Here is a 23,065-nt window from a genome sequence, read left to right as displayed (position 1 = left end):
CCAACTTATTGTGGGAAGCTTGTGGAATCCTACCCCAAACGTATGACCCAAGTTAAACAATTTAAAGGCAATGCTACCAAATACTAATTGAGTGTATGTAAACTTCTGACCCACTGGGAATGTGATGAAAGAAATAAAAGTTTAAATAAATTATTCTGTTATTCTGACATTTCACATTCTTAAAATAAAGTGGTGATCCTAACTGACCTAAGACATGGAAATTTTACTAGGATTAAATGTCAGGAATTGTGAAAAACTGAGTTTAAATGTATTTGGCTAAGGTGTATGTAAACTTCCGACTTCAACTGTAGCTCATGTTATCAGGCATAGTGTAATCAGCCTACAATGTAAAGTTAAACGGCGTATTCCTTATTTCAACAAACCGCTGCCAGATTGTTATTTATTCCAACAATGCACTTTATTTCTCATTTTACAGTAACAATTTGTATTCCTCATCAATGACATTGTGATAAACGATGACATCAGTCATCTGACATTTGTGTTAAAAGCTGCAGCTGTGTGTCATTCACTGGAAAGTAATTATAATCCTTAATGATAATTATCATGGTTAGGTTTACACCCAGTAAGGAAAATCAAGCCTGTTGATTAAAAACTAAATTGATCAAGTATAAGGCTGTCTGTATCCATAAATCAAATATGCCTTTCAGCTACCAGTAAATATACTATATTATTCAGAAGTTTCTAAATACTTTTCCCCCCTCACTCAATCTTCCATCACATGGCAAATACATCCTACAAATTACGAGGCTGCAGCTTTTCTGCATTTGAATTGATAATACAACTTTACACATTTCAAAAGTACAATGTGTCAGCTAACTTTTGGATCCTCTCTTTACAGCTTACAACTATGAATTTACCACCTTCATTAAGTGGACAAATGAGTGACGAACAACTAATTGGACCAATAAGGAACTCACCCATTTAATAATTTCTTCTTAAGTAAAAATAAAAACAATTCTGTATCTCACTTTCCACCATAAAATATAATAATCTAACATTTTCCAAATGGCAAAAAAACCATTCAGTCCCAATCCTAACAAATGTATGTGGCAGCTTCACTCATAGTTAGTATATAGTTAATCATCTATCCATAAACGGTTAAGACAAGGTCCAGTTGGAAAGTAAATCAGAACTTTAGTGAAAATGTAATCAAATTGATGCATGCAAACCGAGCTGACTAAATGGGTAGTAGATGAAATGAAAACGATTTGAAAGGCATTTTATCAACGCGCTCCATCCTTTCCGTGACTACATAAACGATGCAGCTCTCTGTGTAACTTGGATCCAGACCAGAGATGTTGACATGGGGGTGGGGGGGGGTTGATCTAAAAAGGCAGCTCACTTATAGTATCCTCTCTGAGTGTTAAACTCCTCAGCTTTCTCTTCATCCCTATAGACCGATGCCATTCACTGGCCAGGGATGAGACATTGCTGTGTAAACAATGGCATGATGTCAAAGCAGTCCCCAGGTGGAAGATTGTGGGCCGCAGCCAGCAGCAGGAAGTAGAGATGATAGTTGGAGCACCTTGGAGGTGGTACAGGCCAGTCTGGGTTCCCCCAGTATGCTATGAAAGAGTCTGTTGCTCATTGGGTGGCTTTGGTTTTCTTGTTTTTGCTTTTCTTGTCTTTCTTTTTAAGGCCGTCCATATGTGCTCTCAGGAGGTTAGAATATGCCTGACAAGTTGAAAAGAGAGAGAACAGACAAGAGGAGTTTGTCAAGAGGAACATGTGTAAATTATTTGCTAAATCATTTTTAGCATTACATAGATCTAGTCAAACAAGACAATGAGCATTCAGTGCTCCAGTAATGCATTTGTTACAAAAACCATACCAATGTCAGTACCTACCATCTGGAACTTGATTACTTCTTTGGTGCTAACCTGGAGATAAAAGGAAAACTTTGATTAGCACTACTGTCTGCAAGGTATAGCAAATCATATGGATTTATTTCAACAGCTAAGTCAGCGTTCAACACCATAGTACCCTCAAAGCTCATCACTAAGCTAAGGATCCTGGGACTAAACACCTCCCTCTGCAACTAGATCCTGGACTTCCTGACGGGCTGCCACTAGGTGGTGAGGGTAGGTAGCAACACATCTGCCACGCTGATCCTCAACACTGGAGCTCCACAGGGGTGCGTGCTCAGTCCCCTCCTGTACTCCCTGTTCACACACGACTGCATGGCCAGGCACGACGCCAACACCATCATTAAGTTTGCAAACGACACAACAGTGGCTGCTTGCCATCCAGGACCTCTACACCAGGCGGTGTCAGAGGAAGGCCCTAAAAATTGTCAAAGACCCCAGCCACCACAGTCATAGACTGTTCCCTCTACTACCGCATCGCAAGCGGTACCGGAGTGCCAAGTCTAGGACAAAAAGGCTTCTCAACAGTTTTTACCCCCAAGCCATAAGACTCCTGAACAGGTAATCAAATGGCTACCCGGACTATTTGCATTGTATGGCCCCCCCATCCCCTCTTTTTACGCTGCTGCTACTCTCTGTGTATCATATATGCATAGTCACTAACTATACATTCATGTACATACTACCTAAAATTGGGCCGACCAACCAGTGCTCCCACACATTGGCTAACCGGGCTATCTGCATTGTGTCCCACCCACCACCCGCCAACCCCCTCTTTTACGCTACTGCTACTCTCTATTCATCATATATGCATAGTCACTTTAACCATACCTACATGTACATCCTACCTCAATCAGCCTGACTAACCGGTGTCTGTATGTAGCCTCGCTACTATATATAGCCTGTCTTTTTACTGTTGTTTTATTTCTTTACCTACCTATTGTTCACCTAATACCTTTTTTGCACTATTGGTTAGAGCCTGTAAGTAAGCATTTCACTCTAAGGTCTACAACGGTTGTATTCGGTGCACGTGACAAATAAACTTTGATTTGATGTCAGAACACCCAAGAGCAATGGACAACATCTGATTACAAAGTAGACAGAATAGATTCCAACCCTACGCTTGCTTACAGCTGCACTGGGGTCGGACAGACTTCCTGTTTAAATTAAGCCACCGCAGATCCGTCTCGGAAAATGCACCTCAACCCAGGGATGTGAAATTGCGTTGCGCTCAGAATTTTTACGTTTTTAAGTGCTAGTTTAAGTAAACTGCTGTTTTCGTCCTCATGCTAGCTAGCAGTAGCCACAGCAACCATTATGGAATGGCACGTCGCTTTGAACAACAAAGGAGCTGATTGGCTGACACTGCCGTTACAAAATGGCTGTGGCTTATGCAACCGAGCATGAGGACGAAAAGGGCAGTTTCCTGAAAAACAAGCAAACTCGCACCGGTTCCGCAGTGTCTTAATCTAAACAGGAAGTCTGTCCGACCCCAGTGCAGCTGTACGCAAGCGTTGAGTTGGAATCTAGTCTGGCTAAATACTAAGTAGAGATGTATGGACTAATTGCCTGACTAGGTAAGAAAAATATTTTATTCTAAATATCAACCAAACCATCATAAATCACTTCATTGCCACAAGATGTTGTATACTTACCACTGTGCTGATTTTCTTCTTGCCGTCTGACGCTCTGAGTAGACACTTGTTGTCTGCTGGTTCATAACTCTCTGGGTGGCCTTTTCTGGGGACTGGTTTGGTTCTCCCATCATCTATAAAGTTTGTGACAACAAACTACAGGTCAACAGGATTACTCACTGTAGTTAGACTGATCCTACAGCCTTAGACTCAATAACCCTGAAAAAACCACCAGCAGATAGAGTCACAAAAAAAAAAATGGAAGATCACAGAAAAATAAATATTACACAATTAAAACATTCGCGCTGAGAAAAGCACCAGGGATGGACAGCTTTCCCCATAGAATTGTATTTTATATTTTGGGACAAAGTAGCGCCTCTATTTACTTAAATAACAACTTATGTTACTCAATTCAGTGCTTCCTAGGTCCACGTATCAAACAGCAAACTGTCATAAACAAATCTCACAAGAATGGTCCAAACACACCAAGACAGTCGTGAAGAGGGCACGACAAAGCCTATTCCCCCTCAGGAGACTGAAAAGATTTGTCATGGGCCCCCAGATCCTCAAAAGGTTCTACAGCTGCACCATCGAGAGCACCCTTAAAGGTTGCATCACCGCCTGGTATGGCAACTGCTCGGCATCTGACCGTAAGGCGCTACAGAGGGTAGTGCGAATGGCCCAGTACATCACTGGGGCCAAGCTTCCTGCCATCCAGGACCTATATAATAGGCGGTGTCAGAGGAAAGCCCATAAAATTGTCAAAGACTCCAGTCACCCAAGTTATAGACTTTTCTCTGCTACCGCACGGCAAGCGGTACCAGAGTACCAAGTCTAGGACCAAAAGGCTCCTCAACAGCTTCTACCCCCAAGCCATTAGACTGCTGAACAATTCATAAAAATCACCACCGGACAATTTACATTGACACCCCCCCTCTTGTAAACTGCTGCTACTCGCTGTTTGTTTGTTACCTACGCATAGTCACTTCGCCCCCACCTACATGTACAGATGACCTCAACTAGCCTGTACCCCTGCACACTGACTCGGTACCACCTGTATATAGCCTCGTTATTGTTAATGTGTTACTTTTTATTATTACTTTTTATTTTAGCCTACTTGGTAAATACTTTCTTCTTCTAGAACTGCACTGTTGGTTAAAGGCTTGTAAGTAAGCATTTCATGGTAAAGTGTACACTTGTTGTATTCGGCGCATGTGGCAAATAAAGTTTGATTTGATTTAAAGAGGAACATATTGAAGATATCCCTGCTCATCCCCAAAGGATGGAGCTAAGAAAATTAACACCTTCTTAGTTAAGAACACTATAACATGGAAGAAAATGAAACAGATTGTACAAAGAACCAATATTACTCCCTAAAAACACCCCACTATGGAACAAGCCTTAGATAGCTTTTCAGAATTCACTGATAAATTGACTCGCATGGAAAACTAGAGGCATAGAAACCGTAAATGACGTGGTAAAAGTAAAGAAATATTTTCATGCCAGAATTAAAAAGCAATTTTGGACTGACCAATGTAGACATTTTCAAATGTACTGTATGCAACTTAAAAGTTTTATTTCACATAAGCTTTCAGGTCAAAATTTGGACATCAGAGCAAAATTGAGGGAATCCTATTTGAATCAGAAAAAGATACTTTAGGGAAAAAAAGTGAACTATTGGAACCAACAAATAAAAACTGATATTGGCACAAGATGTCGTAAGTGTAAAACTAACAATGACTCAATAATTAATGCATTCTGGGAGTGTTATAAAGTCCAAAAGTTATGAGCAGAATTAGAAAGCTGGCTGTCGGACGTTTTACAATGTAAATGTACGCTTAATCCGTCTATCGGCATATTTCAAGACATGGCATATGGGAGTGTGGTGAGATAAGATAAACAATACTGTCCAAACCATTGGGTGTCACATATTGAAGAAGCTATTATTTAAATACCGGAAGTTAAATGATACTCTAACGTTAAGAGAATGGATGAATCAAATGCTTTATTATTTAAATATTGAAAAAAATCTGGCAACAAACAGAAACATAACACAATTTAAAGTCATATGCGGTAGTCTTAAAAGTATTAGAAACAACATTGGGTGTGGATACGTTGGGGACATTTGGGTCTGAGCATATGTGATGTTATTCATCTAGGTGGAAAGGTATTACGACTGTCCCCGACTAAAAAAAAATAGTGTGTGACCGAAAGCCGTCTGTTCTTTCGACCAATTGATTGGTAGAAATGTTTTACCGTGTATTTTTCCATATATAGACACACCCCATGTGTTTTAATGAAATCAAATATACGCTTGTCTGATGCAGTTTGATGAAATACACCACAAATGACTCAAGAGGGAGCCAGAGATCAAGATAACCAGAAGCGAAAAAACGTAACCTGACCCCGACTATTCTCCTTCAGGTCTTACTGGCTTTCGCAGCCGTTATGCTCCTGAAGATGCCGGTAATAGGCTACACGAGGGGTCGGTAACCTTTCTCATGTGGAATGCCAATTTATCTTACAATTTCTACCGATCTGTGTCCCAGTTATGGTATTCTTAAACATATTTTCGTGGAACAGTTTCATTTAATTTATAATAACGTCTTCGTATCTAAAAATCATTGTCATGTGGTTAATCAAAATTCTATCCAAACCTAAATAAAAATGATAAACCCAAAAAGTAACTTATATTGCCAACTTTGTAAAGAATAGCCTACACAAAGCAACAAATAAAAAGGATAGAAAATATCCTAATAAAAATAAATATTGGCTACACATGGCCTTTCTGCAACGTACTTGAAACATTGTATCAACTATCAACTTGGGTCCAGCCAGAAGTTCAGCTAGCAAACTTGCAATTTATAAAATGTTCTGGGCCCTCAGAGTTTCCCGTGCAAGTGAGCTCTGGAAAGATTTTTCAAATACATTGAGGAACTATTGTCATTCTCAATGCATGTAAAAACAGACTTTGTTTGCTTGCTGTTTGAGGTGAAGAAAACATTACTTTGGTCACCACAGTTTGGGTCAGGAGCTGACCTGGAGTGAGTGCTCAATGGTGGGCGGATCAGCAGTGCCAAGAGCATCAGGACGGAACCAGACTGACAGGCTGTATCATGGTTATGGAAGATTGGGCTCCCTCATTGATGACCTTCCACTGCAGAGGAGAATTGTCAGTGCAGGCAAAGGGAAGAACAAGCTTCCCTGGGAGAGGTCAAGCCTCCCTTCCACAGTGAACATCCAGCCATGCAGTAGCTCTAACGGAAAATCCTCTGATCAGGTTGGTCATAGTTGACGCCAAGGTTACATCAAGCAAAAGTCTGCTGATGACACTTGTCTATCATTTAGCTTTTTTTATGTAGCAAAGTGTCATTCGAGAAAAATAAATATCAAGCCACGCTCTCTCTAGGCTATAGGTACACTAATGTTATTTCCATAGTGGCACCATTATTACATGGAATAAGGTGCAAATAGAATCAGGTTTGTGACCACCCAAAGTGATAATCTGTCAAATATTAGTTTGCAGGAACCGGAAAGTTCACTGAAACAATAACACGCAGTATACTAGATATTGACAAAAGCTTGTGTTGGGACTATATGGAGTTGTATCCATAACTATTTGTTTGATGGCTTATTTGGGCAATTCCACGTAGAGGAATTATGTTTTGACACCGATTTGTCACTTTAAAGGGAAGGTAGCATACACTTAACCACATGTAACATGGATTTGCATTAGTATACTCATCCAAAGTCTCAATGCAAAGTTGCACCTAATTTTTCAAGTTATTACATAAAACCGATCAGAATGCTGAAGTCATGTGGTATGAAATGTATGCATTCACTACTGTAAGTCGCTCTGGATAAGAGCGTCTGCTAAATGACTAAAATGTAAATGTAAAGAAGCTCCACAGCTCATTAGTGGTGGTGCGTTAAGCCAATCAGAAATACTATCAGATCCCCAAATGGGCACATTTATATGCCTACATTTACACGCAGGCCAGGTAGCCTACCTCTATGCATAATCAGTGCAAGTCCTTACTCAACATTAATTGACATAACTTGTAAATGTAATGAACCAGAACTTGTTTCTCACAAGTGTAGCAATAGGTTGTGCGCTCTGAAAACAACGTGTCCACTGACAACGATAATGGTAAAAGACAGGAATAATAATATATTGAATGTTTTAACAGAAATTACCATAACCAAACAAAAACTGTAGATAAGAAATTAATGGGAAATATAGGCTATTACTGATAATATGTAATGGTGAATTGATACACTAACAATCAAGGCAACCAATTCACACAATTAAGTTATGAAACAATGAACGTGCACAAATTGGCAGTAGAGTGCATTCTGGAGCGAGACGTGCATTTTACCTCACAGACCTTGTTGGCCTCCGCAATGGATTAGTCTCGGCCTCCGCAATGGATTAGTCTCGGCCTCCGCAATGGATTAGTCTCGGCCTCCGCAATGGATTAGTCTCGGCCTCCGCAATGGATTAGTCTCGGCCTCCGCAATGGATTAGTCTCGGCCTCCGCAATGGATTAGTCTCGGCCTCCGCAATGGATTAGTCTCGGCCTCCGCAATGGATTAGTCTCGGCCTCCGCAATGGATTAGTCTCGGCCTCCGCAATGGATTAGTCTCGGCCTCCGCAATGGATTAGTTCACTGAGATGGGCGCGAATCAGACAGGCGTCTCGTGCCATAAAAAATATATATATATTTGCTACTGCTCGAGTAAAAAAAAAATCTCAGGTTGACCAACAGCCAAACAATAGACAATAGGGTCAGCACTAAAAAGGTATGCATGTTAAATACGCACCATCAGAATCGCTACGCCATTTCATGGTTGCTAAAATTCTAATAGTTTGCGTGACCAAACAAGCAAGTATAGTGTAGAGTATCATTTTACTGTCTAAACAGCTCTGAAATATATTTTCCATAACCAAAAATATTGTATTTTCAGCTGTTTTGAAGCTGGTGTACAAAACTGAAAGGAAGAGGCAAAAATGTAACTTAACGGGAAGCAAAGAAATAGTACACACAACATATCTACCGTTTCTAAGAGACTTGCGTTCAATGAGAATGATAACGTTAGTACCATAACTCACATTTCTATGTGAATTTGGTGGGGGTCGCCCAAAAAGTTACATATTGCTGCTTTAAGTCGTTTATTGTTTTTGTCTATGCATGTTTGCTTGTAAAATAAACTGCAAAAAGTAAAATAAAATGTATAAATAAATAAACTCACTGTAAATGTAAACCTCTGAGGTTGAGCTCAAAAGAGGATATAGGCCAAATATGAACATTTCCTTGAAGAACTGAAGGATAAACTCGGCCACCAAAAAAATAACAGCTGACAAGATCTGAGAACTTACATTTCTTTAACGTGATGGCAACACTGCCTGAGGTCCTGCATTTCTGGAACAGCCGTGTCAGCTCCGTCAAAAACTAGAGGAAAATAATCAGATGTAATTTAGGTTTGTTAACGTTAACAGTGGCATCAACTGTGGTGGTAGCTTGTTACGTTAATACTAGCCAGCTGGCTAATGAGCTAACGTTAGCTACCTAACTCGCCGACATATATCCGTGTGTGTAACGTTAGATATATTTATTCGAACTCCCTCTACGACCTAGCTATCTTGATAGCTACTCCTAACTAAAAACGTGTCCAGTATGTCTTATTCTATAAAGCTGACCACAGAAGCAATCTAAACAAATAGTTAGCAAATGCTGGCTAGTGGCTATAGCGGTAGAGCAAGCTAGCAGGCAGACGTGGTTTATTTTCCACTATGCCAATGCACAATACTTATCAAATTAAACCAGTCTTCTAATAATGACAGAATCTAGTTAAGATGTAATACATTAGTCGATGGTGCTTTCTATCATACCGAGTCGTTTTCAAGCAGTACCATGATTCCCACTGCAACTCTGTAGCTTCAGCTAGCTGGCTAGCCCGTCAGAAGCACACGTACTACAACATGAAACTCTGCTCCGTGACCTTTCAACTTACAAAGTACACGCTGAATAATGTACATTACTGCCATCTACTGTAGAGGAAAAAAACACAACCCCTTGAATAAACTACACAGAGCTCAGTCTTTTGCTGCCTTTATTTCAAATTAATTAACTTGTATAATACATCATTTCGTTGCAAAAATAACGAGCAATAAAGTACATCACGAAACTGCATTTATCAGCTTGCGAAAGGTAACACAGTGAAGTATATAACATTCCAAAGTACATTTTCAGTAGGAAAAAAAGGTATGAAGTGGCCTAACAAACAAATGATGCAAATCATGTGTTCAGTTGCAACGTCCCTTATAGAAACAACCCAAGGCTAGAAAAAGCAGCCGAACAGGCTTACTGTTATTTCCCTAAGCCTTACTTTTCTAAAGTAAACATTGTTATAGCTAAGTGTATGGATGGTAGTCAAAGCACCTATCCTTTTGAGAGTGCACAGTCAGGGTGATGGCCCAAGTCAGCAAAACATACAGTAAACTGAGAGTGCCAGTCCCTGTCAAACACTGCTCTGAGCTGCCCCTGCAGAGCCTGGGTCCCCCAGGGCCAGTTTGGTGTGTGTTGGGAAACCACCAGCCCCACTCCAGCTGTGGTGTTAAAGTAGTCAGCAGACCAGTTAGACGTCCCTGAGGGGCAGAAGGATTGGAAATTCAGCCTGTTCATTACATGTAATGCCTTCATATATACAGTTCAACTGTGTCTGTTCATAATAAAGTAGCATCATATTGAACTATTTTCTGAAAAGTCTACTGTAGGCCTTGTTGTTACACCTGTCTAACACTTACCAATATATGCCACTCTATCAGTCACCATGTATTTATTATGGTTTACTCTGGAGTAGGGAATCTCTGACTGGTTCCCTACTGGCACAATGGACAGTTTCTGAAAAAGAGGACAATCTGGCATTACAGTACAGAAAGGAAAACAACCTCATGGTTGAATAATAATACATGTAGGCTATATGTGTCTTCCTACCACTTGAATGCTGATGTTATGGGCAGGGTAATTCAGGGAGGCTAGAGACTGAAGGAAAGGCAGCATGGCTGGATCAGAATCACGTCCACAGCTGACCAGCAGACGGATCTTAACATTCCGCTCAAAAGCAGCTCTCTTTAATGCATCATCGATGGCCGGCCAGTACCTAAAGGATAAATTAGAGGTTGATTAAATGAATCTAACAATAAAACAAGATGGCAGAGTTGTAAGTAAAACTCAAGGGCGTATTGAAAAATGCTATGAGCCTGGTAGGACAGTAGGTTCACCTTTGAGGGTGTATGAAGCGTGTGGTGGGAAAATACTCCATGACTGCCACATCAATGAAGTGCTGCGCCCCTGATATCACTGAGAGGATGGCATTCAGGTCCTGAGTCCGAGATGTCGGGCAGAAAGAGGGAGGAGAACCCTGGGAGAGAGAGGACAGACATGCCATGGGAAGAAAGAGAGGTCTGTGATGAGTAGAACTGTGATGTGATGGTCATTAGATGAGAAAGAAATCTCCATTCAACCTGTTATGTGTTGGACAATGGGCACACTCTTTAATTCTCTCAGGTTTTATTCAGATGCTACTGGTTTTATGATCTGGGCCCTCTGAAAGCACAGAATGGGGAAGTGAAACAGAAGTGACTCACTGTAATGTAGATTTTGCTTGAAACATTATCAGCCTTCAACAGCAGGGGATGTTCTTTGTTGATGGCAGTGTCATATTTGGAGGGCCAAGGGTCTGGGATGGAGCTGTTGAGATGACCCATCACCCAGTAGGATTCAAATATCTTTTGGAGGTCTTCAGCCAGACTAGAGCAGTTGTAGATCACCACTCCCAGTTCCTTAACCTAAGATAGTGCATTGTTACCTGTCATGACACATGTAGGAGCAAAGCGAGTGGAGTATTCAAAGGTAAGTCTATTATATCATCACTAGACCTTTACCTGTGTAAGAGCCCTCCAATCCATGTTGGCACTTCCTAGGAATATGTGTCTCCTATCAACAATCCAGAACTTGCTGTGGAGTACACCCCCAGTCAAACGCCCAAAGTGCACCTTTCTTACTTGGACTCCTACAGAAAACCAATGAAATTACATTTAAAGATTCAAATACAGTAGGATAATATACAAGGTATATTGGCTTCATCAACAAGTGCATCGATGACGTCGTCCCCACAGTGACTGTACGTACATACCCCAACCAGAAGCCATGGATTACAGGCAACATCCACACTGAGCTAAAAGGCTGCCGCTTTCAAGGAGCGGGACTATAACCTGGAAGCTTATAAGAATCCAGCTATGCCCTCCATCAAACAGGCAAAGCGTCAATACAGGACTAAGATTGAATCGTACTACACCGGCTCCGATGCTCGTCGGATGTGGCAGGGCTTGCAAACCATTAGACTACAAAAGGGAAGCACAGCCGCGAGCTGCCCAGTGACACGAGCCTACCAGATGAGCTAAACTACTTCTATGCTCGCTTCGAGGCAAATAATACTGCAACATGAATGAGAGCACCAGCTGTTCCGGACGACTGTGTGATCACGCTCTCTGCAGCCGATGTGAGTAAGACCTTTAAACAGGTCAACATTCACAAGGCCGCAGTGCCAGACGGATTACCAGGACGTGTACTGAGAGCATGCACTGACCAACTGGCAGGTGCCTTCACTGACATTTTCAACCTCTCCCTGTCCGAGAGCTGTAATACCAACATGTTTTAAGCAGACCACCATAGTCCCTGTGCCCAAGAACACTATGAAGTGCTTGAAAGGCTGGTCATGGCTCACATCAACACCTTTATCCCAGAAACCCTAGACCCACTCCAATTTGCATACCGCCCTAACAGATCCACAGATGATGCAATCTCTAATGCACTCCACACTGCCCTTTCCCATCTGGACAAAAGTAACACCTATGTGAGAATGTTATTCATTAACTACAGCTCAGCGTTCAACACTATAGTGCCCTCAAAGCTCATCAATAAGCTAAGGACCCTGGGACTAAACACCTCCCTCTGAAACTGGATCCTGGACTTACTGACGGGCCACCTCCAGGCGGTAAGGGTAGGTAACAACACATCCGCCACACTGATCCTCAACACAAGGGCCCCTCAGGGGTGCGTGCTCAGTCCCTTCCTGTACTCCCTGTTCACTCATGACTGCACGGCCAGGCACAACTCCAACACCATTAAGTTGTCTGATGACACAACAGTGGTAGGCCTGATCACCGACAATGACGAGACAGCCTATAGGGAGGAGGTCAGAGACCTGGCCGTGTGGTGCCAGGACAACAATCTCTCCCTCAAAGTGATAAAGGTTAAATAAAATAAAAAAAGACAAAAAAGGTGATGATTGTGGACTACAGGAAAAGGAGGCCCGAGCACGCCCCCATTCTCATCGACGGGGCTGTAGTGGAGCAGGTTGAGAGCTTCAAGTTCCTTGGTGTCCACATCACCAACAAACTAACATGGTCCAAGCGCACCAAGACAGTCGTGAAGAGGTCATGGCAAAACCTATTCCCCCTCAGGAGACTGAAAATATTTGGCATGGGTCCTCAGATCCTCAAAAGGTTCTACAGCTGCACCATCGAAAGTATCCTGACTGGTTGCATCACTGCCTGGTATGGCAACTGCTCGGCCTCCGACCGCAAGGCACTACAGAGGGTAGTGCGTACGGCCCAGTACATCACTGGGGCCAAGCTTCCTGCCATCCAGGACCTCTATACCAGGCGGTGTCAGAGGAAGGCCCTAAAAATTGTCAAAGACTCCAGCCACCCTAGTCATAGACTGTTCTCTCTCTACCGCACAGCAAGCGGTACCCGGAGCACCAAAGTCTAGGTCCAAGAGGCTTCTAAACTTCTTCTACCCCCAAGCCATAAGACTCCTGAACATCTAATCAAATGGCTACCCAGACTATTTGCATTGCCCCCCCTCCCTCTTTTACACTGCTGCTACTCTGTTTTTTATCTATGCATAGTCACTTTAACTCTACCTGCATATACATATTACCTCGACTAACCAGTGCTCCCGCACATTGACTCTGTACCGCTACCCCCTGTATATATAGTCTCGCTATTGTTATTTTACTGCTGCTCTTTAACTACTTGTTACTTTTATTTCTTATTATTTTTCATATTTTTTAAACTGCATTGTTGGTTAGGGGCTTGTAAGTAAGCATTTCACTGTAAGGTTGTATTTGGCCATGTGACTAATACAATTTGATTTGTTTCCCAACCCTGGTCCTCCAGTTCCCCCAACAGTACACATTTTCATTGTAGCCCTGGACAAATGCACCTCATTCAACTCATTGAGGGCTTGATGATTTGGGGCGGCAGGTAGTTAGAGGATTGGGCCAGTAACCAAAAGGTAGCTGGATCGAATCACCAAGCTGACAAGGTCAAAATATGTAATTCTGCCCCTGAACAAGGCAGTTAACCCACTGTTCCCCGGTAGGCCGTCATTGTAAATAAGAATTTGTTCCTAACTGACTTGCCTAATTAAGTAAAGTTTTTTTTTAGTTTGCATGTTGAATCAGGTGTGTGTGTCCAGGGTTACAATAAAAATGTGTACTGTAGGGGCTACTGGAGGACCAGGGTTGGGAAACACTGATTTAAGGGATGTTTTCAGACCTTTCTGTCTCAGAACTTGTAGATCTGTGGAGTTTGTCAGCATAGAGGGAATACTCGTCACAACCCTCACCGATACGTTTCTGGAAGGCAAAGCTCCAAGCTGCTCCAGTATGTCCTTTCCCTGTTGATGATGACAGTAGATAAAGTGCAGGCAAATTTACAGGGATGAATTTGCCTGCAATGGCTTTTTTAGAACTCACAGGTAAGTCAGTGGAAGAGTTCATATTGATGTCATCACCGGTAAGAGTCCAGTAGAAGGAAGCCACATCGACTTGGTTGGTTGCCATGGACAGGAGATCTCTCCAGGCCTTGTCCACTGGGGTCCCAAAGGTTGCATTGTCGTCATATTTCATATACAGGGGAATGCTCTCCACAAGGATAATTCTGAGGAATTCACAACAGGACCTCTTAATTACTAGTCTTTGGGGATGATTATAAACTGGAAACAAAGCATCCAATTCCCTTGAAAAAAATGGCACTGTTTTACATTGTCAATTGTGTTAAAGCAAAAACGTATACTGTGTACATGAAGCTCACCGGCTTTGCTCATCAGAAATGTTATTTTGATCAGTTCTTGTTTCTTGGAAGAGCTTGTCATTTTGGAAATGCTCTTCTTCTGTGCATTTGTCCAATATTGAAAAGGAGAGCAGTGCACCCAAAGCAGTCAAACATCCCACAACCACAGCTATAGACACAAGCCGTTTTGAGCCCTGAGAGCACGGACACACAACCAAGTGTGATGTTTATGAAAAATGAGGACAGAAAAAATAGATTTCAACATAAATATGAACAGAAGTTAGAATAAGATTCTACTAAAAAGTTTGACAAATGCTTGACAAGCAACTCTTACCCTTCGGTTGGGAACATAGCTATCATGTAAAGTCCTGTAAGGAGAGGACATCTCTGGCACTGATGTTCCTGGCATCCCGTTGAAATTCAGACCTAAAATGTTATTGATCATCAATATAATTTTAAACATAGATTTAAACAGCATTTAACATACAAAAATGACTTACACAGAGTAAAGCAGGTGTTGTCTACTTCAAGGGATTTGTTCTTCCTCTAAGTCCACAGAAACTGATATGAAACTAAGACGTATGACATTTACTGTACACAGTAAGATACATGGTTCCTGTTTTTTCTTTCATTTCTCTTTCTGACAGATCAAGACATATAAATACAATGACTTGTAAAACATGTAAATGTGTTGAGTTCTACAATATTAGGCCTATATCAAACAAGTGGCTTTGGAATAAAAATTATGAAGATGACAGCACACCACATAATTGATTACAAATCAGTTTATTACAAAAAATGGAATCCCATTTTCTAAATGATGCACAAAATGATAACTTTTCCAGAATTAATCTATTGGAAAACGTCAATAAAAAATAAAGTGGAAACCTTTTGATTTAGGGTGCAAAAGCCAAACAACCAAACCATGGTGATGACTTTGAAGGGATACGAACAGGTTTAACAAAATGGGACTCATGACTTACACCAAGATATTTCTAATTTAACTGGAGCTTTTGATGAAGAACTGCAAGGGATACAGAGCCATAGCAATCAAAAGCTCAGAGAGACAGATTTAACTGAGCTCATGGGTGTAAACAAGTACTGTACTTTGTGGCGTGAAACAATATATCCTAAAAGGCTGTGTGGCACTGAGGGAAATTGTGGTTACTACTTCATGTACAGCTACACAAATTGGTTAGAAAAGAGGAAAGCACTTGTGGTGGACTGCAGTCCTTCAATTTCATTGAACTTTCAGCCTCCTCTCATTCTGGACAGGAGAGCATTTATACAATCTTTAAAAGAATGAACACAACCCCATTAGTAAAAAGGGGGGCTTAAAGTGTAGCTTCTCAGCATATAATGTTGAATGGTCCTGATGGTATTACAATAGTGCAAAATACTAGATGGAGGTCATCTCCAGATCAAACTTTTAGATATGTACATACATAAGACATGTTTATTTAATTTATAATTGCACAGAATTTCTGCTAATTGTCACTCACAATTATAATTAGATTATAACAAAACAATGAACAGCATGTGCATCTTGCTTTTGACACTGCACATAATAGGCCTAATAAACTGGCATCAACAAAACAGGAGACCAGCTAGTGTGGTGTTCTTATTGAAGGAATGAAGGAGTGTACAGCAATAAAACTGGAAGAAATATCTCCAGAAAGCAAAACTGTCAGAGGGCATTTGAGAGCCGCACACTCTAGGAGCTCCGATGCAATAGTTTTAGAACCAATGTTTCGACAGCCAAGCAGTCTTTATCAGGGTATAATGCCAAACACTGCGGGTCACTAGTTTATATAGTTTGAAAGGACACACACAAAAACCTTTACTAGATGTTTCAACGATAAACTTCAGCAAAATTGAAGCCACGGATCACAATTTAAACCGAGAAAGGGGAATCAAGAAGGGAACAGAAAGTAAACAGCACTGCGATATCGCTGACCACAGTATAGACAGCTGTGTAATCAACTGACAGGTTGACAATCAAACCTATCGGCAATACTAACAAACACTTTCCAAATGGCGCTAGATGGTAGAAGTCCTGAATGAGTCCTGTGTTTTATTCGGTGTTAAAGCTTAAAATCTCTGGGCTGAGCTATGCAACTACTCACTCCAGATAGTTGGCTGTTGTCAGGTGATTAAACCTAGATGTTCTACCACACCACTAAGCCCCACTGCCCTGCCCACCCAACCATACAGTACATTCCACACAAACGTTCAGTTCTGAGAACAAGGAAACTTCTAATGTCAGACATGAGGCAGACCTAATTGCTACTTCTGACTCTAAAGAATAAAAAAGGCACAAAACACATCTGATCATGACATGTTTCTACTGGCAATGTGAGATACCTTGTGAAACAGTGACTCCTAGACCCATTCTTACATTTCATCTCTAAAATGCTTCAGTCTCTTTTAAAAGACCAGAAAAATAACATTCTTCTCTTAGCTCAAAGCAAGTGTCCAAGTGCCAACTTATAAACGCTTTAATACTATATAAATCATTACAATTAAATACTTGATATACATTCTTCAAGTCTGGTCCATAGAGATAAAAAGTGGTCAACAGAAAAAGAAAATACAGTGGGGAAGTCTGATAAACCCAGTCACTGGTTTATCAAGGGACCCTGGAGAACGCCTTTCTACTTATTCATACATTTCATCAATCAAAGTCAAAATATTCTTTAATTTTCATCGTATTTAATTGCATTAGTAAGAGATACTTAATTAAATAAAACATACTCAAGCGGATTTTAAATATACTGTGCTCTAAGTTCATTTCAGCAACATTTTCTCAATTAATGAAAATCACCGAAACAGGTCAATAAAATGTATATAATCAAGTATGCTTTTGTGAAAGTGAGATCAACTTAGATAAGTATTCAGACCCCTTGACTTTTTCCATATTGTTACGTAACAGCCTTATTCTAAAATGTATTAAATTATATTTTTTCCCCTCATCAATCTACACACAATACCCCATAATGACAAAGCGAAAACTGGTTTTTAGAATTTTGAGCAAATGTATAAAAAAATAAACAGAAATACCTTATGTACATAAGTATTCAGACCCTTTGCTATGAGACTCCAAATTGAGCTCAGGTGCATCCTGTTTCCATCCTTGAGATGTTTCTACAAATTGATTGGAGTCCACCTGTGGTAAATTCAGTTGATTGGACATGATTTGGAAAGGTACACACCTGTCTATATAAGGTCCCCCAGTTGACAGTGCATTTCTGAGCAAAAAAACAAGCCATGAGGTCGAAGGAATTGTCCGTAGAGCTCAGAGACAGGATTGTGTCGAGGCACAGATCTGGGTAAGGGTACCGAAACATTTCTGCAGCATTGAAGGTCCCAAAGAACACAGTGGCCTCCATCATTCTTAAATGGAAGAAGTTTGGAAGCACCAAGACTCTTCCTAGAGCTGGCCGCCTGGCCAAACTGAGCAATCGGGGGAGAAGGGCCTTCGTCAGGGAGGTGAACAAGAACCCGATGATCACTCTGACAGAGCTCCAGAGTTCCTCTGTGGCGATGGGAGAACCTTCCAGAAGGACAACCATCTCTGCAGCACTCCACCAATCAGACCTTTATGGTAGTGGCCAGACAGAAGCCACTTCTCTGTAAAAGGCCCATGAAGCCTGCTTGGAGTTTGCGAAAAGGCACCTAAAGAATCTCAGGCCATGAGAAACTAGATTCTCTGGTCTGATGAAACCAAGATTGAACTCTTTGGCCTGAATGCAAAGGGTCACGTCTAGAGGAAACCTGCACCATCCCTACGGTGAATCATGGTGGTGGCAGCATCATGCTGTGGGGATGTTTTTCAGCAGCAGGGACTGGGAGACTAGTCCAGATTGAGGGAATGATGGACAATACAATTGTGCCAAGATTGTAGCGTCATACCCAAGAATACTCTAGGCTGTAATCGCTGCCAAAGGTGCTTCAACAAAGTACTGAGTAAAGGGTCTGAATACTTATGTAAATATGATATTTCCGTTCTTTATTTTTAATACATTTGCAAAAATGTCTTTGCTTTGTTATTATGAGGTATTGTGTGTAGATTTATGAGGGGACAAAAACGATGTAATACATTTTAGAATAAGGCTGTAACGTAACAAAATGTGGAAAAGGTCAAGGGGTCTGAATACTTTGCGAATGCACTGTATATGGCACAATAATGGCCTTGCCTTAAAGGGGTTTTCCCTCAGCTGAACTAACCAATGCATGGCTTTAGTGTGTCTTGTACAATCCCCTTCTCACACCATGGCAGTTCAATACGCATTTCAGTTCTCTAGTAGTGTACACACAGTGCAGTAGTGTCTTTGTGCAGTGGGGCCACAGTTCTCTCTAGCAGTGCCCATTTCCCCCTCTCAAATCCACTCTCTCAACACCTGGGATTGTGGCGCAGCAGTGAAGAGGAGGCACTGCGTTCCAGAACTCAGACCACATAGCTCTCTGCCTCTGAGGCCATAGCTGATCTCCTGACACTCTCACTGGACCTGGAGCTGGAAGAGGAGACCCCACCCTCACCCCGCTGGGAACCTAATGATCTCCAGTCTCTCGAAGGGGCCCTGGATGGCCTTACGCTGGCTGAGGAGGGGGAAATAGGAGTAGAGGTTTTGGCTGGCTCAAGGTTCCCACTGGGTTCAATGATGGTGTTGATGACTGGGAAGGGGACAGACAAATTTGGCATAAATCAACACATCTGAAATGCTGAGGGAGAAAAGCAAATGACAATTTTTTTTAATAATAATAATAAAATAAGCTTTTAAGTGATGCTTGTTTACATGGAGGTTTTACTCAAGATTTGTGATGAAGGTGCACTTGCCTTCAAGTTGTCTCTGAACTCTTCTGAGCTCTTTGAGAATAGATGTGATTTCCTGAAATACAGATAGGCATTTTACACTGCCGAGGGAAATAAACAATACAGCAAATCATCGGAAATACCTATAAACCTGGTCCAATAAGTCTGGAGAAACTTGAGGAAATACCAACCTTGTTTGAGCCTTTCTGGACGGGGATGTCATTTTCAGCATTGATCTTTGCTTCAATCTCCTCCCAAACGTCCTGTTTGTTGTGGAATAGTACCCTGAAAGCACAAAAGAAACCTAGCTCGAGTACAGACAGAGCAACCACGTATAAAATGAGGAATTACTAAACTGAATATCTGATGTCCCATATCTCCCTAAGGATAGACTATCTGCCCAACACAGCATATTCTATTCACTCTCAGTCCATTAACCATGCTGGCAGGCTGTGATCACTCACTTAGTCATGCAGAGCTAACGAGATAACTGCATATCAGAGGGGATTAATACAACTTCCTCATCTGGTTCTGGTATGAGTCGTGGGGAGAATGGCCTGACAAAGTATTATGAACTTTTGCACATGCTTCATGTCTAGGTATACATTCTTACTTTATTTTCTCAGCTAGTTGCTCTGTGTTTTCTCGAATAGCCAGAGAGATCTGGGACACTGGATTCAGCATAAGGTCATCAACAACAACCTGGAGAGAGATGACAGATAAATACATTGTCAGCTCTCCACTTCACAAAGACAAGGCTGATCACCGCTGGACGAAACAGCAACTTATCAAGAGACAATTATTTGCTTTTTAAAATGTAAATTCTCAAAATGGATTGAAGCGGTATGAACAATATTATTGTCTAACCTCTTCCTGGTTCCATTGTCTGTGCTTAGAGTTGTGTTCCTGCTCATTCACCATGGTCTGGTCGGGGTCCCCGGCAGCAGGTGAACCAGGGGGAGCTCTCTGGTAGTTCACACCAGCCTCAGGAATAGGATGGACCAACTGCAATATAACAGGAGCCAGACATTAGTTAAGGGTGGTTATGATATGTGCCAATCATAAGGTAACTTGTATAGAAACAGAGCGATCAAGATGAATCCATGGATGCGACCTCATTAATGACAGCGGAATGTTTTGCATTGGCCCCAGATGTAAGAGCAACCAATTTAAATGTTGTTGTGAGAGTGAACTGATAAATGTGCACCTGAGAAGGATGGGCAGCCTGAGGAGATGGCTGTGCTGTCTGATAGCATGGAGTGAATGGAAACTCTTGGTTTAAAGGTTGACTATGTCTTCTCCAGCCATTGTAACATGAACCAGTGTAGACAGGTAAGGATATACTTTAATGGGTGCTAAAGAAAAGATTTAAATTGAAAAGCTCTCCATCAGGCCCATAAGTGTGTGACCAGGCAGTGTGGTTAACATACCTCGTCCTGGGTGGACATGGTAGAGGCAGGTGTGTTGGCCTCCACTCCAGAAGAGCTCTGAGGATCAGTATCACCAGCCACGTCATGGATCTCCCTGGCCAGGATGGCCAGATCTTTAGCCAGGTCCTGACTCAGTCTAGAAGGGGAGAACAGACCAACATAGGGACACCTCAGGCACTTGAAAAAGTGTTGCAGTTTTGAAGCAAGTTTTCAGAAGTTGTACACATTTTGCCATAGGGCGGAGAGACATTTTTGCAATTTTATAAGAAATGTAATGCTGTTCTTCTAATTTTGCCATGGGGCAGAGATATTTTTGGGGGGCATTTTTACAGCTAATTTCCTGTAATTTCCCCCCAAAATTGTCAATGGGGTGGAGATAATTATTTTTCAGTTTTAAAGCCAATTTCCTGCAATTCTATACATTTTGCCATGACTAATGCCATGTTAATTATATCTGAGTGAGAGTGACTAACAAAATCCATGGGGGCGCCTGGATGTCAGGGTCCCTGAGCACGTGCCCTGCGTGCCGGTCAGTATTTGGCCATGATTACTACATGTTTAGATAGCTTGCTAGACTGACTTACCAATCAAAGAATTACTAGCCATCATTGAGTGACTGCTAATGACTGACATAAAAAGAGAAAAAAATACTGATGCAAAACCAAATTTCAAACTCAATGTTGAGACGCCGATTGAGATCCTAAAAATAAATACAAAAAAAGGGTCTGGTGCCCTAAGCGACCGCTTATGCCTGGAGCCAGCCCTGGTTGTCCCCCTGCTATCTCAACTCACTTTGCTATCTCAGCACTGTGGGAGGACCAGTTCTGGTAGGCGTCTCCCTCGTGACTCTCCTGGTCCGAGTCTCTTGAGCGGGGTTTGGGGCGCGGGGGGATGAGGGGCTGGGAGCAGGAGGCTGAGGGGGTCTGGGAGCGTTTGTGTTTAGGGGTGACCTGGTTACCAGAGTCATACTCCTCCTCCGAGGTGGAGGTGTAGTCAGAGCCTTTCTGCCGTCGTCTGGAGCCTTGGAGCCATGAATTGGTTTGAACGGTGTTTGTGAGGTTAGGAGGATGAGGAGAAGGAAGGCAGGAAAAGACAGAGACACCATAAAAAGGACACCGCAAAAAAACTACAAACCCCACATATCCCATAACACCCCAGAGACCCATACAGAAGGGTTTTGTAGAAGTGCTCATTCAGATGGTAAATGTACTGATGCAAGATGACAACCTAAGTCTTTCTGTATATGTTATTCATTAGGATTTTCTTCTTTTCAAAAACATTCACAACCTGAAATGAGCACTCAACCCAACAATAGTAATGGCTTCTGTAAAAAATAGTAATGCTGTTGAAGACCATAGAAGTCACAAAGTAAAGAGAAATGTAATTATCGCTCAAAGGATATAGTGTATGTACGGTATTCGACATCTGACCCACAATACTCTCACAACTATTTTCTACACAGTCGTGTTATGATTGAACGTTATATAATGATTATGAGAACATTGAGCAGATGGTATCCACCTTCACCACAGGTATTCTAGGGGAAATTGCACAGTAACAGTGTGATGCTGAGACTGATTTCACCTTAAAAGCTATGTCAAACAAAAAAACAATAATTGCGAAGTTAGACCATACAACTCCACAGTAACAGAATGGCGGTTTGTGCTGTCATTCTGTTACCAAACTTTGCATCTGCACTGTTCTTCCACTAAATGTGTTTTTGTAAAATTTTCTGTGGAAATTGTTAAGTCATTGTGCATTGAGTTGTATAGTTTGTTGAACTTTGCAATCATTGGTTTTTGTTTTGCATACATTTTAAAGTGAAAAATCAGCATCTCAGCATAATTCTGTTACCCTGAAATTGCCCATATAGAAAATTATTGCAAATAGCAATACAGCATAAGTGTTGTTAGTGAAGGTCCTTATTAAAAGCCAAAGGTCAGGGACCTTTAAACCATGGCTTATGAAACCAATCTCCAGAAGAACACAACCTAGGCTTGCCCCCCTTGTAACTTGTTAGTTGAACTAATTGTCTCAAACTCACTTAAACCAATTCATCCAGATCACCAATAGGACAGGTCTCCTTTACGCAAACCTACATTGTGATGCTTCCAATCCAGAAGTTGACATTTTTATGTTTCATTACATTTCTGTAA

The 23,065-nt window shown here is 41.5% G+C and overlaps 3 protein-coding genes across 12 annotated transcripts in view; all 3 read right to left on the bottom strand.

The window, feature by feature from the left end:
• Nucleotides 1–393: 393 nt before the first annotated feature.
• Nucleotides 394–9,565, bottom strand: LOC115162389 (signal recognition particle 14 kDa protein). Its single transcript, XM_029713653.1, has 5 exons — nt 9,414–9,565; nt 8,901–8,973; nt 3,542–3,654; nt 1,869–1,901; nt 394–1,695 (listed from the first exon to the last, which is right to left on the bottom strand). The coding sequence occupies exons 1-5, from the start codon at nt 9,435–9,437 to the stop codon at nt 1,606–1,608; spliced, it is 333 nt and encodes a 110-aa protein (XP_029569513.1). The 5' UTR covers nt 9,438–9,565; the 3' UTR covers nt 394–1,605.
• Nucleotides 9,566–9,617: 52 nt separating this feature from the next.
• Nucleotides 9,618–15,236, bottom strand: LOC115162388 (phospholipase D4). Of its 2 annotated transcripts, none has more exons than XM_029713651.1 (11): nt 15,167–15,236; nt 15,001–15,092; nt 14,688–14,860; nt 14,351–14,534; nt 14,151–14,271; nt 11,469–11,596; nt 11,172–11,372; nt 10,806–10,945; nt 10,519–10,684; nt 10,329–10,425; nt 9,618–10,169 (listed from the first exon to the last, which is right to left on the bottom strand). In XM_029713651.1, exons 2-11 carry the CDS (start codon nt 15,073–15,075, stop codon nt 9,964–9,966), a joined length of 1,491 nt encoding a protein of 496 aa, XP_029569511.1. In that variant the 5' UTR covers nt 15,076–15,092; nt 15,167–15,236; the 3' UTR covers nt 9,618–9,963. The 2 variants fall into 2 exon arrangements, with proteins under 2 accessions (XP_029569511.1, XP_029569512.1); XM_029713652.1 differs by having other exon boundaries at nt 15,001–15,068; nt 15,167–15,213.
• Nucleotides 15,237–18,766: 3,530 nt separating this feature from the next.
• Nucleotides 18,767–23,065, bottom strand: part of LOC115162387 (centrosomal protein of 170 kDa protein B) — a 50,865-nt gene continuing 46,566 nt past the window's right edge. For 7 of the 9 annotated variants that reach the window (XM_029713641.1, XM_029713646.1, XM_029713644.1 and 4 more), the window contains 7 exons: nt 21,702–21,930; nt 20,910–21,045; nt 20,347–20,484; nt 20,093–20,181; nt 19,671–19,764; nt 19,504–19,555; nt 18,767–19,340 (listed from right to left, as the gene is read on the bottom strand). In XM_029713641.1, the coding sequence (XP_029569501.1) occupies nt 19,114–19,340; nt 19,504–19,555; nt 19,671–19,764; nt 20,093–20,181; nt 20,347–20,484; nt 20,910–21,045; nt 21,702–21,930 (965 nt within the window). In that variant the 3' untranslated portion in view covers nt 18,767–19,113. Of the gene's footprint in view, nt 19,341–19,503; nt 19,556–19,670; nt 19,765–20,092; nt 20,182–20,346; nt 20,485–20,909; nt 21,046–21,701; nt 21,931–22,084; nt 23,018–23,065 lie in introns of those variants that run through there. The other 2 variants (XM_029713650.1, XM_029713648.1) reach the window with 2 other exon arrangements.

This window comes from Salmo trutta, chromosome 25 (assembly GCF_901001165.1).
Source record: "Salmo trutta chromosome 25, fSalTru1.1, whole genome shotgun sequence".
NCBI lineage: Eukaryota > Metazoa > Chordata > Actinopteri > Salmoniformes > Salmonidae > Salmo > Salmo trutta.
This window is presented reverse-complemented; position numbering and strand designations above follow the sequence as displayed.